Consider the following 17,197-nt stretch of genomic DNA (forward strand, 5'->3'; position numbering starts at 1 on the left):
CGTGAAAGAGACATGTGGTGGAAGGAAAGGAGTGGAGACTCTAAGGAACAAGTAAAGAGTGGAGATGTGGTAGACTAGACAGCAGCCTCCTGAGTGAAGATGACACGTGCACGTGTCAGTTGTGAACTGGGGACCTGGCACTAATCCCCCTGCTAACAGCACCCGATTCCCAGTAGGCAGACGTGTGATGAGGTGAGTCTGGCCATCTCCGGGAGGTGCGACACGAGGTTGAGTGGGGACCCCTGAGAGGTGTGATGCCGTGAGATCCATCCATTCCTCTGGTGGCACATGGTTTGTGGTCTCTGCTTCCCGGATGATGAGGCCTCTAGTGGCTCCTGTGTCCTGCTGGGGTCTGAAACCAAAGCTGGCATACCTGGCAGAATCGAGATGTGCAGAGGCCGTTCTCAGGACAGGAATCGCCCAGTAGACCTGCCGCCCGGCCAGCTTGGTGGCCGGGTTCAGGAGATGCTGGTTACTCCTGAGGATGCTGATGTGCCTGGAGCAAGGTGGGCTGGGACTAGGTGACAAGGAGAACGGGGAGCAAAGGGGATGGGGGGTAAGAACTGGGAACAATGGGGCAGCAACTCTGGCTGAGTTATTGAGAGTTCAGGGTCAGAGCCAGGTTCTGAGTGGCAGGTTGAAGGACATCCTGGGGTCCAGCCTCCCAGAGACAATAGGCAGTGACCTTGACCCCCAGGTCTGAACCCTGAGCAGGGACTCTGGTATATGCCAGTGACCACCAGGGTCTGAGAGCCCAGAGAGGCAGGTAGCACCGAGAGAAGGTGCTGCTGTCCTGAGGCCAGGGTGGGTGGCGTGGGGTGGGTGGCACTCTCTGACTGTCATGGCTGGTAGAGGCAGGCAGCGCGGATTTCTGGGTAAGTTGGGTAAAAGCCTTGCTCAGCTGTCAGACACTTGAAGTCAATTTCCAGCAGGCAAGATGAAGAAGGACTCAGTTAACATTGGGAACCAGGAATGTCCTCTCGGCCTGGAAAGTGTCCAGGGCAAATCCAAGTGAGGGACTGGGTTATGATAACTAGGTTACCCTCTGTGGGGTCAGCCTCAGGGGGCTGGGGTGTCGCTGCACAGACCCCTGCTGGCTCCATGCTCCCGCCCTTGCTGCATGGCCCCTTCCCAGGCTCACTGCATGGACCCGTTTGCCACATAGCCTCCCATTTGCTGCACGCCCTCCCACTTCAGTGTGGTTCCTACTGCATGGCCCCCGCCCATGGTCACTGCACGATCTCCATTCACATGGACCCCACTTGCAGCATGGCCTACTCTCGAAGAAGCCAGCCGTGGCTCACGGGGCCGCCTGAAGCTGTCTGAGTTCTCCGGCAGTGTCAAGCAGGTGGCGGTGGAACCCCACCCCTTGCTCCTCAGCACGGGTGGCAGCCGCCCGGTAGGTGTGGGCAAAGCCAGGAGAGCATTGTTTGAAAGCCTGGAGGCTGAGAATCTGGAGGCCTCGGACAAATCACCTCAAGTCTCAGGACTCAGCTTCCTCTTCTGAGAACTTAAGGGGAGGATGAGATGGTGTCTTGGTCCCAGCAGGTCACTTTCTTAACCAGGTGCCTGCCAAGCACCCCAGGCTGCCATCTTCCCAGGCTCCTCCAGCCTGCTGAGATGGGAGGGGCCATGGTTTGTCACGGATGGACAGACACCCCTGCGTCTGTCACGGATGGACAGACACCCCTGCGTCTGTCACGGATGGACAGACACCCCCGCGTCCGCAGGTGCCCAGGATCCCTGGGACACTCCCATCTCAGTAGTGACTCACAAGGCTAAAGGCTTGTTACCTGAGGGACTTTTCTAATACTTCTAGTAGAAATAGACTTTGTCTATTGCAGGGGTTTTTGTTTTCTTCCTCCAGGATCAGATTTGAAGCAGATAGCAGCACTTGAAGATTTCCAGCCTCATGACAGGGTGTGGGAACAGCAGCCCAGGAGTCAGGAGGCCTGGGTTCCAGCCCCGGGGCTGCTCTTAAAGCTCTTATCTGTCGGGATGATGGGCTGGACTGGGATCAGCGAGGGCCTGACCCCAGTGCTGGCGTCTTGTTCCAGGGGCAGCTGGGGCCAAACTGTTTAGAACCCATTTTGAAAGTTACCAGCTTTGCCAAGAATGGAAGACAATAGATTTCTTCTATTTCTACATTATTTATACATTTCTTCTATCTATATTGCTTTGCACATTAGCGTGCACAACATAAGGGCTAGAGCTGCCGGAGTAAAATCAACAAGTTCTGATTAACCTGCAGAGCTCCATCACGGGCTTGCTCCGAAATTTCTAACCAGTAACGCGCCCTGGTTGAGTCACGCTGTGGAAGGATCCTTAATTGGAAACAGCCTCAGACAGCAGCATGGACAGCAACAGAGAGAAGGAATATCAGAGCAAAGACACCCAGAGAGTAAATGCTGACAAGAAGGAAAGTTACGTAATGCTGACAGTTGAAGCAACAATATTTGTCCCAAAACACTTGGCATGCCAGTGGGTGGGGCTGTGATGATGAGTGGGGGTTCAGGGAAAAACCAGAAAAGTGCGTGGCCAGATTTTTCTTTCAACACCTGTCCTTGTTTTTAACAAGCATTGTCCTTTCCAGGTTGCCCACCCCTTGGTCTGGAAACCTTAAAAATCACCGACTTCCAGCTGCACGCATCCACAGTGAAGCGCTACGGCCTGGGGGCGCACCGAGGGCGGCTCAACATCCAGGTACCCGCGCCCGGGGGAAGGATTCTGATGGCATGGCCATTTGCTCTGGTCATAGACATGTGACGGTTCGTTGAACTTGGGTCAGGCACCGTGCATGGCACTTAACATGCATTAGCCCTAATTCTTACAAAAGGAAAGACATTGCTGCAGAATCTTCATCTTACACACACACACACACACACACACACACACACATACAGGGCCCTGAGAGCCATGAGAGGTGTCTTCTCCAAAGAATGCTTAGTAAGATGGGTGCTGCTGGTACCTGGACCCCTGTCAGCTCATGTCCACGTGATCTGTCTGAAAGAGCAGGAGGAGGCTGCTGAACCCCTGTGGGCACGGAGAGGCAGTGGCATTTGTCCCCTCTCTCCTCCCTGCCAGTGGTCATCCCCCCAGCAGTCACTATGAACATGCTATGGGCAGCCACAGTGCTGGGACCTGGACAAGAGAGGACAAGGCCCCTTCCGAGGGGCTCATGGGCTTGGCATCTGAGCGGAGTGCCAGCGCCAAGCTTCTGTTCTTTCCTCCTCTGTCGACACTTGACTGCATTAAATGGCCTTTCAAACCACTCAACCATCACCGCTTTTCAATTCAGTAGAATTCAGGTTGAACGTTTCCAGAACTAACTTTAATGCAATCCAAAGCTGGCATATAAATAAATATTCCTTCTTCTTCTTCTTCTTCTTTTTTTAAATAATAGCTTTTAACAAACATTTGGATGTATACAATTTGACACTGTGTTTTACAAGAGAATGAACTCTTAAAGTTTCAACAGGAGTAACCATTAAAAACCTGAGTGCCCTCAGCACCTTGAATGAGCTCTGATCCTCCAGTAAATAAAGTCAGACCCAAGCAGGGCTGTATCCAAATGAGCGCGGGGCTGTGCCATGCATTAATTAGAGGAGCTGTCATCTGACTCCTTGAATACTTTCTCTATAAAAGAAGTTATTCTTTATTAAAGAGGAAGTGTTCACATTTATCCACACTTTCAGCAGAAATGGAAAGCCCCTGTTAATCCTAAATTTGTGGGGTGGGGTGGGGGATGAGGGTTGTGTGCTCTTAGTTGGGAATTCCACTGGTGATGTAGATAACTATGCTGCATTCAGACCTTGGCCTTAACACATCTAGATTTTGGGACCTTTGGAACAATTGTCTTATGTGTCCAAGCCTCAGTCACCTCATTAAAAAAATGAAAGTCCCAAGCCCTCACAGGGTTTGCTGAACGGCAAAATTAGGTAATTGATCATTTTAAAACATTTCCTGGGGCATCTTACTTCTCTGCTTAAAGGCTGCGGTAGCGTCCAGATGCTCTTGGGACAAACTGCAGCGTGGCCCTGTCTGATCAGCCCTCTTAGTCTTGTGTGGCACTGCCCCTCCTGAATGATGGTTGGCTTATTTCCTGGGGTGTTATCTGCCCCTCCTTGAGCGGAGGCCCAGGTTACAAGAGCCTTTGTCTCTCTTCTCCTGTCCCCCATCCCACCCCCCGGCCAGAGTAGTGCCCGGCACACAGGAAGTGCACAGTGTGTGTGGGATGAGGACCTGGGCTGAAGGGCTGGTGGCAGTTACTTGCTTCCCTGCCTTCTCTGGGCTACGAAGGAGACCCCGTGGGCGTGTGGGTCGTCCTGCAGGGAGCGGCTGCTGGGCTGTCCTGATTTCCTGGTCTCCTTTCCTGTCTCTTTTGTCCTTCACCACCCAAGGGACGCACACGCCAGGGAGAAACATGTCCCCTGGGCTGAAAGTGTTGGCAGACACAGGTGCCTTCTTCAGTCGGGATGGAAATAGGGGGTGATTGAAAACCACATCAGTGCTAGTTGACCTTACAGGGATCTATTTTTTTTTCAGTGGTATGTCATCTACCCTGATGCCCTCTGACAAAACTGCCGCACCCGCTCATAGGGAGTGCAGTTGCTGCTGTCACAGCCAGGTCCAGACCAGCCGGCCCCCAACCCCTGGGCTCCCCACCCTGATGGCTTACATGTTAACCACAGAGAACGGAGTGTCACCCGCAGCCTGTGTCAGGGCTTCAATACACAGCCCCCCGTGGGGAAATAGTGACTAGGTTGGGGCCCCTCTTGTGGTTCTTGCTTTCCAGAATCAGTGCCCCACGAAGTGTGATTCCACTGTCACGGGTGCTCCAAATACATCTTCCCTCACGTACCGTTTGAGCTGCAGCCTAAAAATAACCACATCTAAAAATGAGAGTATTTTGTAGGCATTTCAAGTTACTGGGATTTCATGTGCGAGAAACACCAAGGTGTCAGAATTAGAGACTGTATTTAAATGCCATAGGGCAGAATGTGAATGAGTTAGTCCAGCCCTTTGCCGACCCCACTGTGGGGCACCGGGGGCGACCCCCAGAATTTGTGGGCTCGCAGGCTCGATGTGTCCTGGTTCTGCTGCCGACGAGCTGAGTGCCTTAGGCAAGGTGCCTGCCTTCTCTGAGGCTTCAGTAAAGTCCCACCGCCAGTTCCCCTACCTTCACGGAAAGTGAAGGTCAAAAGGTGTAAAGGGAGACTTGTCCTGGGTGATTCTCAAATGCCATGTTCATGCCATTAGAATCTATTCACTCAGCTGACCATCGTGACGTGCCCACGACCGCCAGGAACTGTGCCGGCCTGAAAGCAAAGACGGAAAGCTCCAAATTGTTCTTACTTCTCAGGATGCCTCCGTCTCTAGCAGAGGCGGAGCGGGGCTTGGCACTGATACTGTTGGCACTGTGCTAAGTGCTTTATGCGCATTATTTATTCCTCAATACAAGTACAATTATTATTATTATTATTAAGTCTATCTTATAGAACATAGACTTGTTTGGATTGGTAGAGTAACTTGGTTAAGATTTCCCGGGAGAGGCAGGACGTGAATACAAGCTGCTTGAAGCCTGGAGTCGTTGCCCCTGATAACGCCACAAAACCGCCCCCAAGTCAACAGATAGAAGTATCCTGGGCTCACTTGGGATGATTATTAAGCTGTGTACATCTCTCTTTCCTGACAATTACCTCACCTTGATTTACTCATCTGTCACCTTCGCCAGATGATAATCTTGCAGATAGCGCGATCTTGTTTTTCCTTGTACTCCCCCACTGTCTGAGCAGCCATATGTCTGTGCTTGCTAATGGTTTCTAGGAGCTGCTGAAATGCTTCAAGGTACAGTGGCTGCTGTAAAGATGTCTTCCTGAAGGGGGCGCTGCAGCCTGCTCTGCTATCTCGTGTGTTTTGCTCTCGCAAATTTGCTCACGTGTGATTGGCAAATACGGAATGATGTCATGATGACGCAGAAGTAGCGTCGGCTCACGTGTCTTTTTTGTCAGTACGCTGATGCTTTGTGGGACCAGGCACTAGCACCTGACCTCAGAATGCACTGACCCAGCTGAGTGCAGGACCGTCAGAAGAATTCTTCCGTCCTGTACTCTGCTGCGTGCACTCTGTTTTAGGATGCTCATCGCTCAGGTTTTGGCCCATTTTGCCCTTGCCCCACAAGTCCGCAGCTTCCACTCTTCCTTACACCCTCTTCCATAGTACTGCCTTCAACCATTTTTTTTTTAAGGTCAAATCCTAGCATTATAGCTGTATTAAAAAAATTTTAAAGCAATTTGACATGTCTCCTTAATTATGCTAGTATTTTTTAGGATTGAGTTTTTAGTCTTCTGATTACAGAGCCACATAGATTTTGAAGCCTGGTTTCCCCATGAACTTGGTATATATAGTGCAAGATTTTACAGATGATGAGCTTTTACTGAATTGCATTTGCCACTTTATAGCGGAAACACCTGTCTCTTGGTCTTAGTCCATTAGGAGTGCTATAGCAGAATACCATAGACCAAGTGGCTTATAAACAACATAGCTTTATTTCTCACAGTTCTGGAAGCTGGGAAGTCCAAGGTCAAGGTGCCAGCAGATTCAGTGTCTGCTGAGGGTCCACTTTCCGGTTCATGCACAGTAGTCTTCTCCCTATGGTGAAAGGGACGTGGGAGCTCTGCGGGGTCTCCCTTATAAGGGCACTAATCTCATTCAGGAGGGTTCCACCCTTGTAACCTCATCACCCCCTAAAGGTCCCCCACCCCTCCTAATACCATCACCTCGGGGGTTAGGTTTCAATGTATGAATTTTGAGGGGTCATAAACATTCAGTCTGTGGCATTCTTTTACCTTCATTTTAAGCACAGGACTTTGAAAGAGTCAAAGCAGCTTCCAACTCAACTTATAACTTCTCCTTTTTGCAAGTGGAATTTTGCCTATGTCAATTTAATAATATGAGCTTAGAGAAGAATCCCAGGTTTACTTTGCCTTATATACATCAGGACAAGATCCATCTTCTAAGAATTAGGGAAGAGATCCAGTTCAGCAGAGGTTTGCCCTCTTACCTCAAACTGTTCTTGCCGTGTGCCCAGGATCCTTTACACACTAACTCACTTGTGGGGCTGTGATCTCATTTAGAGGAAACAAACATTGGCTTCTTCTGCTCTGGGAGAAGTCACAGACGGACTGGCAATTTACATTCCAAATCTCAACGAGAACGTTTGGCAGTGACCTCTAAAGTCAGGCTTGGGTTATTTGCCTGTAATTGGTCTTAGGAGGTAACTTTGTATTCAGGTGCGTCATTTAATGGCAGCTCTTCACCTGTCCTGTTCCCACAGAATCCTCTGAGGATCCCAAGAGTTTCCATGGCTCATAAACTAAGCAAGGAGGAGGGGTAGGTCAGAGACAGCGCTCTTCCCTGACTGGTGTATCCCACCACCATCATTCTGTGGGTGCTTCCTTAGCTGGAAAGCCTTGAGCAAATTGTAGCAGCACTTGCCATTTCAAAGGGCTGGTTTCAATTTCATTCTTCAGACCCTAAAGTATGGGTAAGTGTGAGCCTTACATGTGATCAGCATAGCTAGCACTCAGCGTATCACCACGATTCCTGCCTGTAAACAGGCATGTAAGAGAGTTGATGCTCAGACCAGAGTTTTGGAAGAGCTGATGTTTTGAGGTCACAAGAAAAAACGGGGCTTTGCATTAACACCTCCAGATGTCTTTGTGATGCCTGGTCATGGTCATTTGACACTGTGGACCATATCTTGTCTGACATGTGTTAGAAATGACTTGGAGTTTGACCCTTAGAGAAGTTCACCTCTGGTATCTCCTTCATGAGCTATTGTCTAGTCACAATAGCATCTGTCAGAGCCATTTCTCAGCACCGCTGGAATGAACCACAGCTTCCTTGTTAGTCATTTCCTTAAAGGAATTCTCCAGAGTGCCTGGATGCTGATGTGAGGATCCACTTCCAAGGTTCTGATCATATTTTTACCTGAAAGGAGGTGTAAGCCTTGAAGATGGCTGATGCCTATGGTTTCAGATGTACCCCCCCAGAAAGACAGGAAGTCGGTCATAGAACACTGAACTGAGTTTTAACCCCGTGTCAAAGTTCACGTACATGGAGACATCCTACACATCGGTCTCCCTGTCGCCTTTGGCACTGAGGCACCTGGTGCCCCCCCTTGCCCAAATGTGGAGACCACATCTGTCCTGGTAGGAAGTAAAGGAGCAGTTCAGCAGCATCATTTTCTCTGGCATCACCTGTGTCCACCCCACTCCCACCTACCGCTGGAGTCATCTGCATCCAGAGTCTTCCGACCCCAAAGCCTGTCTGTTCCTTCAGGCCGTCCTGGTTCTCTGGGAGCTCAGCCTGTTTCTGGCTACACAAAGCCTTGTTGGAACTCAGCAAGCCCTAGCTGGGGGCTAGCTATGTGCACGGTGCTGTGGAGGCAAAAATAATCGCCATGGGTATAGTTTCTAAACCGAAGGACATCCTGCTTATTCCAATAAAGAGATTTTGTTCTACATCTGGCATTAAGGAACAGTCTGGCAGACGGTGTTTGCATGCCAAAGTGCTGGAATTTGGGGTATTTGGATTTTTATGGGAATAACAGGACCAAATATTTTAAATCATGCTTCTTTTGGAAAATTCAAAATGAGTATTACTGTAATGATGATAATGTGCTCTTCTTAGTCTCAAGAAGCTTGCGTCGTAAACCCATGAGCGGTTAGAAACACGAAGACTAGAAGAACAGCGTAACGAGAACAACAGGCGCTCAAATTAACCACAACCCTGGCCTGGAAGTCACGGATTAAGGAACTGCGGGACTCTCGTTCAGATGTGGATTCTGTCCCACTTGCTATGCAAATTTTTCTTAATAACTACTTTATTAAATTTCGCTACATTAGTATTTCATCTTCATTATACTCGGAGGGAAACTGTTTTAGAGAAAAGGAAATTGAAGTCAGAGGCTAACATGACCTGCCCTCACCTTACAGCTAATCAGAGCAGAACGGAGACTCAAATTCAAGGTTTCTGGCTGCGGGTGAGCCTGTTCTCCTTCCTTCGCATCCCAGAACCCAGGAGAAGGTTCAGTGTGTTCACCAGCATGTCATTCCCCCACATCCCATCTTTTGACCCGTCTCCCTGACCTCTGGCCTGAGCGGCCCCCAGTACCTCCCAGGTGCACCTCGTGGCAGAGCCCAGAGAAGTCTGAGGGGTGTAGCAGCCTCACCTTCAGGGCCTTGTGTCTGTCTAATCAGCTGGCACAACTGAGCTTACCTTCTCAAATGATGTCGCATGGGGTGGGCCCCCCTGGGCCACCTGCCAGCCACACGCAGGCCAGGTGGACTGTTTCCCGGATGTGTACAGTTGGGAGTCGGTGTGCAGGCCATTCTGTGCTAGGCTTTCAATGGACACCACAAACTACACAAGTGGAGAAGCCAGTGTGGGGAGAGGAGGAGGGAGAGAAAGAAGATTGGAGCAGACCCTTTCTTTTGTATATTCACTTCATTTAGAAAAGCAAAACCAGGGGCCGGCCGAGTGGCTCAGTTGGTTAAGAGCTCGCTCAAGAGTGTGAGCTCTGGGGCCGGCCGAGTGGCGCGATGGTTAAGAACTGGCTTGGGACGCCAGAGGGCCCCGGTTCGGATCCCACATATGAGGGCCAGTGACACTGCCCTCCACAGCTAAGATGCTGAACAACAGCTCAACCTGGAGCTGGGCTGCCGTGAGTCACCGGCGATGGCGTAGGCTGCAGCCCCTGTGGCAGTGGGTTGCCATGGGCTACCGTGTGTAGCCAGCAGCCAGCGTGAGCGGCCAGCAGCTGCAGTGAGCGGCCGTCCAGAAGCCGGCGACTGATGTGCCTTGCCAGGGAAGAGCGCAATGATGGTGCCAACTTGGGCCAGTGAAGCAACGTCCTCCACAACTAGACTGAAGAACAAAACGACAGCAACTTGTCTGTTCCACTTCCCCCAATCCCCCAGCTCTGTTCCCATCCTCCCAATTCCCCAATAAAAATCTTAAAAAAAAAAAAAAAGAGTGTGAGCTCTGAGCAACAGTGGTTCGATGCCTGGCTCAAGCTGAGCTGCTGCTAAGCTGCCAATAGGTAGCAGGATGGCTCAGCTAAAAATAAATAAATAAATAAATAAATAAATAAATAAATAAATAAATAAAGCAAAACCGCCTCCTGCGGAACTTTACGTACGAGGCACTATAGTAAGTCCTGGGAGAACAATGGTGAGCAAATACAGAAATAGTCCCTGATCTTCTGTTAGCAAATATTTATGGAGGACCTACTATGTGCTGGACCCTGTCTAGGTGCTTGCGATACCTCAGTGACCCAAACAGACAATGATCCTTGCCGCCTGAAAGCTTACATTCTAGTTGGGGAGGCACATAAAAGCAAGAAAAGTAATAAAATATAACTTTTATAACATGCTAGAGGGTGATAAGTGATATACAGAGAAGAAAAAACCCCACAGCCTACAGTGGGGGTCAGGCCGGCTCTGGGGAGGGGGCAGATCATAGTTAAAGGTGATCAAGGTCGGCTTCCTAGAGAAGGTGACATTTGCGTTAAGTTGGCTTGAGAGTCAGCAGGGAGTCAGGTAGCTGTGGGAAGAGGGTTCTGGGCAGTGGGCGTGGCTGGCACCCAGGCCTGCAGCGACAGCATGTCTGTACCAGCAGGCTCGTGTGGCCCAAGCACGGTGAGCTGGGGAGGAGGTGCGGGCCCAGAGGTAACACGTGAAGAACTTCTATTCTTGAGCCAGTTGGGGGATCCATGGGAATCCTGGGGACAAGAATGACATGCTCTGACTTGCACATGCAAAGAACCAACCTTGTCGCTGTGTTGACTTAGGGAGGCAGGCATCAAAGCAGGGAGGGCTTTTAGGGGATGACCTCAGCATCTCAGATAAGAGGTGGTGTTGGCTCCCGCCAAGAGGGGCGCAGGAGGTGGTGAGAAGTGGCTGGAGTTTGGATATGTGACGTAGGATTTTCTGATGAGGTTTGGATAAGGGGTGCAAGACATAAAAAGAGGAGTCAAGGATGCCGCCAGTATTTTGTGGCCTGCAACTCTGAAAATCTAACGAGGAAATGAAATTATTAAAAAAACATTTTGTCAGTGAATGCACAATTACAACCTGTAATTCATACTTGGAAAGAGAACACCATGTGTATTAGTTTTCTGGGGCTTCCATAACAAAATACCACAAATGGGGCATTTAAATTTTTATGTTTCTCTGGGAATTTAAATCTTTATTTCTGAATAATATGTACCTATTGATAATGTATTGGTTTATAAATTTTTTACTTTATCTTTTGAATTCTTATTATGGAAAGTGAGAATTGCAGTTCATTTCTACTACCCTTTACTCCACTTTCATGCTTCCAATAAAATTGAATGTCAAATTTTGGGGACATCTACTCATATATTCAAGGTTTTCATTACTATGATGTAAATATTTACTACTGAGCCAAAAAACGTTGTCATTTTGAGCCAAGAGGTATTTGTTTTGTATCATTTCTTGACAGCTTTTTGTTTTCCTAGATCTGCTTATACTTTTAAAAACATCTCCCTATATCCTGCAATAGGTCTGGGTCTGTAAATACCCGTTAATATAATTGTCTATGAAGTCAAACCTGTTCAGTATTTTTAGCCTCACATTTTTTTATGTTTTTTTGTTTCTGTGGACATCCCTCAGGAGCCCTTTGACCTGCTGTCTGTGTTCTGAATGGGTTGCTTTCTGGGTCTCCTACACAGAGACTGTGTTGGGCCTCCCTTTATCATCATTCTGAGAATTCTTTCCTGTTTTGGAACCCTTGATTTCTGGATGTGACAGCTACCACGTTTTGGTGTTTTGCCTCATTTTTTGTGGAGCACATCCTGTAGTAGCTTCATGGAAATGGTACATGAGAAATAAATTTTTTGAGAATCTGTGAACCTAAAATTGTCTTTGTTTTACCATCACAATTGATTGATAGTTTGGCTGAGTGTAGAATTCTAGGATGAAAAATCTTTTCCTTCAGAATTTTGAAGTCATTATCCCTCCATTCTTCTAGCTCAGATGTTGTTATTGAGAATTCTGGTGCTATTCTTAGTCCTTTTGCTTTGTTTTATGTATTTGTTTATTATTACATATTATTAGCTTCCTCTTTGGGAGTTTTTAGAACCTTCTCTTTATTTCTGATGCTGTGAAGTTTCACAGTGATATGCCTTGGTGTGGGTCTTATTTTATTCATTGTACTACATTCTTAGTGTTTCAGAGACAAGCCATACATATCTGGGATGTTATCTTATAGTTGTATTTTTTTTTATATAATTTCTTCTGCTAAAAGTCTTCTGGATTTTTTCCTCTGTCCTTATTTTTTTTCTCTTATTATTTATTGTTATGGGAATTTTCACATTCCAAGAGCTTTCTAGTGTAATACATTTTCCTTTCTAAGAATATCCTATTCTTATTTCGTGCAAGCAAGATAATTTATTTCAGGGGATATCAATCGTAGTTTCTTTGAGGTCTTCTCCTGTATTTTACACCTTTAGTTTTTAGCTTGTTTGTTTGCTGTTTGTTGTTGTTCATTGATTCTAGGCCTGGCAGCACTATGTTCTAGAGTTGGATGGAGGGAGGGACCTGGGGCATCTCATTCTTCAATGTGCTGATGTCCCCGCGTTCCCTGTTTTTATCTGTCACATCGCACTTGCCCTCTGTGTCTGAGCTCTCCAAATCCAGAGCCTCTGTGTGGTTTTTTTTTTTAGAGAAAAATTTCAGGTCTTCTGTGGAGGGAGAGTTGGGATATGGGAATCTATTTTTTAAAAATATACACGTTTAATCAATTCCCTGTTTTCATATTGCCCCACCCTTACCTTTCAAGATAACTAAGAATCTAGTGTTTGAGCTTTCTTAGGTCCTGTGTGGTTTGCTTCTCGTTGGTGTGCCTCTTGTAAGGTATCATTCCCTTCCTGTGCTGAGTCATTCAGGGTTCCTCCATGTGATTTCTGTCTTCATGTATTTTAATTTGGGGATTATAAATGTCTTCTAGTTTTGTCAGAGATCAAGGTTATATTTATTTTGTTTTATTTGGGGAAATTTTCAAGAGAAGAACACAGAAAAACTAATATTTACTCTATCATCTTGAAACAGAAAAATCCTGTTTGATCTTAAATGGATAGTATCAGGTTTTCTCTTTGCTATGGATTTAATAATTCTCACATTTATCTTAAGCAAAATTTAGTCTGTTATAGGCATTGATGGTTTCTTTAAAATAAAGTAATGATGCATATAACCTAATTGCCTTGAGAAAATTACATGAATTCACTATTTGATACTGTAATACAGATAATCGTTCTGTGCAGTGGAGCTTTCATGGCTAGCTTATACCTTAAAGGATCAAGCCTTTTATTTCAACAACTTCTGACTGAGATTTCTCCAAAATTTATGAAGTATTTCTCTGTATTATTAAACATAAAGTGATGAATGTACCCCTCTCTCGGTTTCTCAGAGACATCGTACGAATACCATTTATTTTTAGGGTGGTGTAATTTGGTGACATCTCTGGGGCTGGTACTGAATTCTCCCAGGTGCTTGCTTTATAAATTTATAATTGATTTTGCAGAGGTGGCTGTCATTTCCTAGAAGAGGCTGTCATTTCCCTATGAGTCAGTTTCAGGAAGGGCTCTCCTATCCCCTGACACCTTACTACATTTAACTGTCTAGTGAGCTCAGGAAGAGCTGAGATTGGCAGCAGAAGCAAAATATCTAGGCTGGTAAAAGCCGGAATCTTAAATTTAATTCTAGATCACAGTCAGTAGACTTGGGTTGAATACCAGCAGGCTAGTTCCTCCAAGCTTCCATGAGTCTATAGGGGTCAATCTCCCGGCTGTGGGGCAGCTGTTCTTGCCTGCTTAGCACATGACCAGACATCCTCAACCTTGGCGCAGCTGACATTTTGGGTTGGGCAGTTCTTTTTGGTGGGGGCTCTCCTGCGCATTGCAGAACATTTAGCAGCATCCCTGGCCTCTATTAGTTGCCAATAGGATGCACCTCTCACAGTTGTGACAGCCAAAAATGACTCCAGACATTGCTACATATCCCCTGGGGGCCAACATGGACTCCTGTTGAAAACTTTATACTATGGGTCTTCTCGTTTTTACAGATTTTGTAACTCTATTCTGGATATTTGAAGTTGTAGAAAATGTGCAGCAATTAACTGGAATAGTATTGTAATCCCTAGAATTTTGTAAAATGTGAAGTGATTAGTAAAGCACCAAATCTCCACGATTTGCCAAATATTCATTGTTTTAAACACACTGATAACTGACATTTATCGAGCACTTTTTTGTTCTTTGAAGTCCATGCTAACTATGTGCCAGGCCCTGTTTTAAGATCAATCAACACCCTGAGGGAGAAATTATCATTGTTCCCACTTTCACAGATGGGGAAACCGAGGCACAGAACATTGAGTCAGATCACCTGAGTTTAAAGAGCATGTGAGCGGCAGAGCAGAATTCACACCTATGCAGGAATACTTGGGAGCACAAGCTCTTAACCAGCACTCTGTGCAATGAGTGAGTTTAAGATGCCAAGACCACGATGCAAGCACCATATGAAGGCTTCAGTCCATCTGCCCATTCTAGGTTCTAAGCGGGCAGGGCTGCACATGTTTCTGCCTTCACCTTCCTACTGCCTCGGCCACCACTTGGCACATAGTAGAGGCATGGTGAAGGTTAATTTCAATAAGTGAACGGAACTATTCTAAACACCAGTCTCATGGACCATTTACAAGAAAAGAAGAGGAACCACAGCAAACAGTAAATGCGCCTTGTGGTTTCTTGGAAGAGGAGGAGCTGTGATGTTGAAGGTCATTACTGTGTTGCAGGTCTCTCTCATTGGGAGGATGATTACCTTCAGTGAAGAAAGGGAGTGATGGTGGGATTGTTGCCTTCAGGCTGGGGTGGCGACCTCCGATGGCTTGGCTGCGTTGGGAAATGAGAGGTCACGGATAGAGTCACCACCACTTTCACAAAACACACTAAGCACAGCTAAGAACTGGTAATGCGCACTTGCAACATTTAGCCTTTGACAATTCTAGAAGGCAGAACCTTGCTGCACCTGTAGGTCCTTATTATAGACAGCCCCGTGTGTCATCAGACCCTGAAGTGCTGCTTAATTGAGAGCGTGGGTTTCTGGAGAATGTTGACTAGTAGTTTCCTTACTCACCTTCATTTGAGATGCTAGTGCTTTTCGAAGGCCATGATATGTTAGTATTCTGACAGCTGCCCTCAAAGCTCTTTTAAGATTGGAGAGGCTTGGAAATGCACACACCGTGGTTTGGTCCTGATACAGGCATATATTAACCGGTGCAGTGATGCAACTCTTGGTCAAGTTGCTCGTCTGTAGTAGCTGGACTCTGAGTGTCACATCACCATTGCCTGTTAAAACTAAGGCTTCCTAGAATTTGAGCTGAAAAGTGCTCAGAGGTAGGGGAGATGGGCTGCCTATCATTTTTCTCTTTCAAATATCATCCAGATTTTTTCTCTTCTGAGTGTATACTTGTGAAATAGCCATGGGGAAGGGGGATTAATGCAGAAAGGGTCTTAGTAAACCAAGAAGCTACACTTGGTTCACATGTCCTCTTTTTTTTTTTAGGTCAGGGAATTCGCTTTTCAAATGGTGATCATACAGGGAAAATTCCAGAGCAGAAAGTTAATCTACCTTATAAAATTCAGATCAGCGAACTCTCTGGTAGCAACAGTAGTTGATACTCAATACACCAAGAGACTTAAGTACTAACAAACACATATTCACTAGATACACTTAGCCTTCAACACCTAGTCAGCTATTACCTCTGCCTGGGGGCTTTCTTTCCTGGTCCCCCCAGACCAAGTTAGCTGTGCTCTCCTTAAATGCTCCCATAACAGTTTGCTCCTATTTTGGAAATAACACATGCCCCATTGTGTTCTAATTTGTCTATTTTCGTGTCTTTCTCTCTGCCTGGATGGTGAGCTTCTGGGAGGGAACAATTCACCTTGTATCCCCAGCACCTGGCATGTGTAGGCGGGTATGTAGGAGACGGTCTGCGTCTGTTGGATGAATGAGTAATAGGAAAACTCATTAAATTTCATCTTGCCTACTGGACAAGAAGAGAACATATCATATTGAAACATTTCTAACTTTTAATAATAAGCAACTCCCTTTTATGATTTAAAATAAGGAGTTCAGTGCACAATGATTTTTTTCATCACCTTCTTCATTTTCTCCCCCCTCCCCTGCCCCCCTTTGTCTCAGTCTTGTGGAAAATAAATTATCTTAATTTTCATTGATTCCAGGTCTTTCTGAAGAACACCTCTCTTTCTTTTCAGGCGGGCATTAATGAAAATGACTTTTATGATGGGGCGTGGTGTGCGGGAAGGAACGACCTCCAGCAGTGGATTGAAGTGGATGCCAGGCGTCTGACCCGATTCACCGGTGTCATCACGCAAGGAAGGAACTCGCTGTGGCTGTAAGTGCGCTGGACCTGGGCTTCTGTAGACTCGGTGCCGTGGGTCTAATGTTCTAGGGTTTGGATGGAGACAGGGCGGTGGCCAGGAGGTTCCTGGTGATAGGCAATAGAAGGGAAGAAAGTTGTAATGTGGACAGGAGGCTGGGTTTGCTATAGACACAAGTCCCACTGGGATGGCACATTTCTTGAAACCACACCCTCCCCCTTAAAGGAACAGAGAGAAGAATCCACTGGGTAGGTTAGGCTGAGTTGACAAAGGTGTAGTCAAAACAATGCAGTTCAGGCAGGTGGCTGCCATTTTGGATGGTAAGTTATTGATGCCTCGACTGAACACAGCCAGAGCTAGGAACTCTGGACAAGCAGTGAGCAACAGGTAATGGGTCCAAGCTCTCTCACTGTCCTGAGATAGAAGGTATGACTCTTCTAGACTCTGGGAAGAAGGACTGGAAGCCTACGCAGTTTCCCAAATAAAAGATTACTAGAGAAGTAGAAGTGAAGGATGGACCAACATGAGGCCTGAGAATGAGATGGAAGCCCATTTATCAGAATTGAGCTTGCCATCAGGGTTGGGTCCGTAATAAGATGACCTGATAGTAATCCCGAGAGAGGTGAGCTGCAGCCCCTTAAAACTCTCCATCACATGGTACATACATACAATGGTATAGTGTTCAGCATTACAAAGGAAGGACATTCTGACAAGGAT

The 17,197-nt window shown here is 46.8% G+C and overlaps 1 protein-coding gene across 1 annotated transcript in view; it reads left to right on the plus strand.

Moving 5' to 3' along the window:
* Positions 1 to 17,197, plus strand: part of CPXM2 (carboxypeptidase X, M14 family member 2) — a 116,351-nt gene that overhangs the window by 26,758 nt on the left and 72,396 nt on the right. Inside the window, exon 3 of the mRNA XM_019669180.1 lies at positions 16,355 to 16,494. Coding sequence (XP_019524725.1) covers positions 16,355 to 16,494 — 140 coding nt within the window. The remainder of the gene's footprint in view (positions 1 to 16,354; positions 16,495 to 17,197) is intronic.

This window comes from Hipposideros armiger, unplaced genomic scaffold (assembly GCF_001890085.2).
Source record: "Hipposideros armiger isolate ML-2016 unplaced genomic scaffold, ASM189008v1 scaffold_549, whole genome shotgun sequence".
Classification (NCBI taxonomy): domain Eukaryota; kingdom Metazoa; phylum Chordata; class Mammalia; order Chiroptera; family Hipposideridae; genus Hipposideros; species Hipposideros armiger.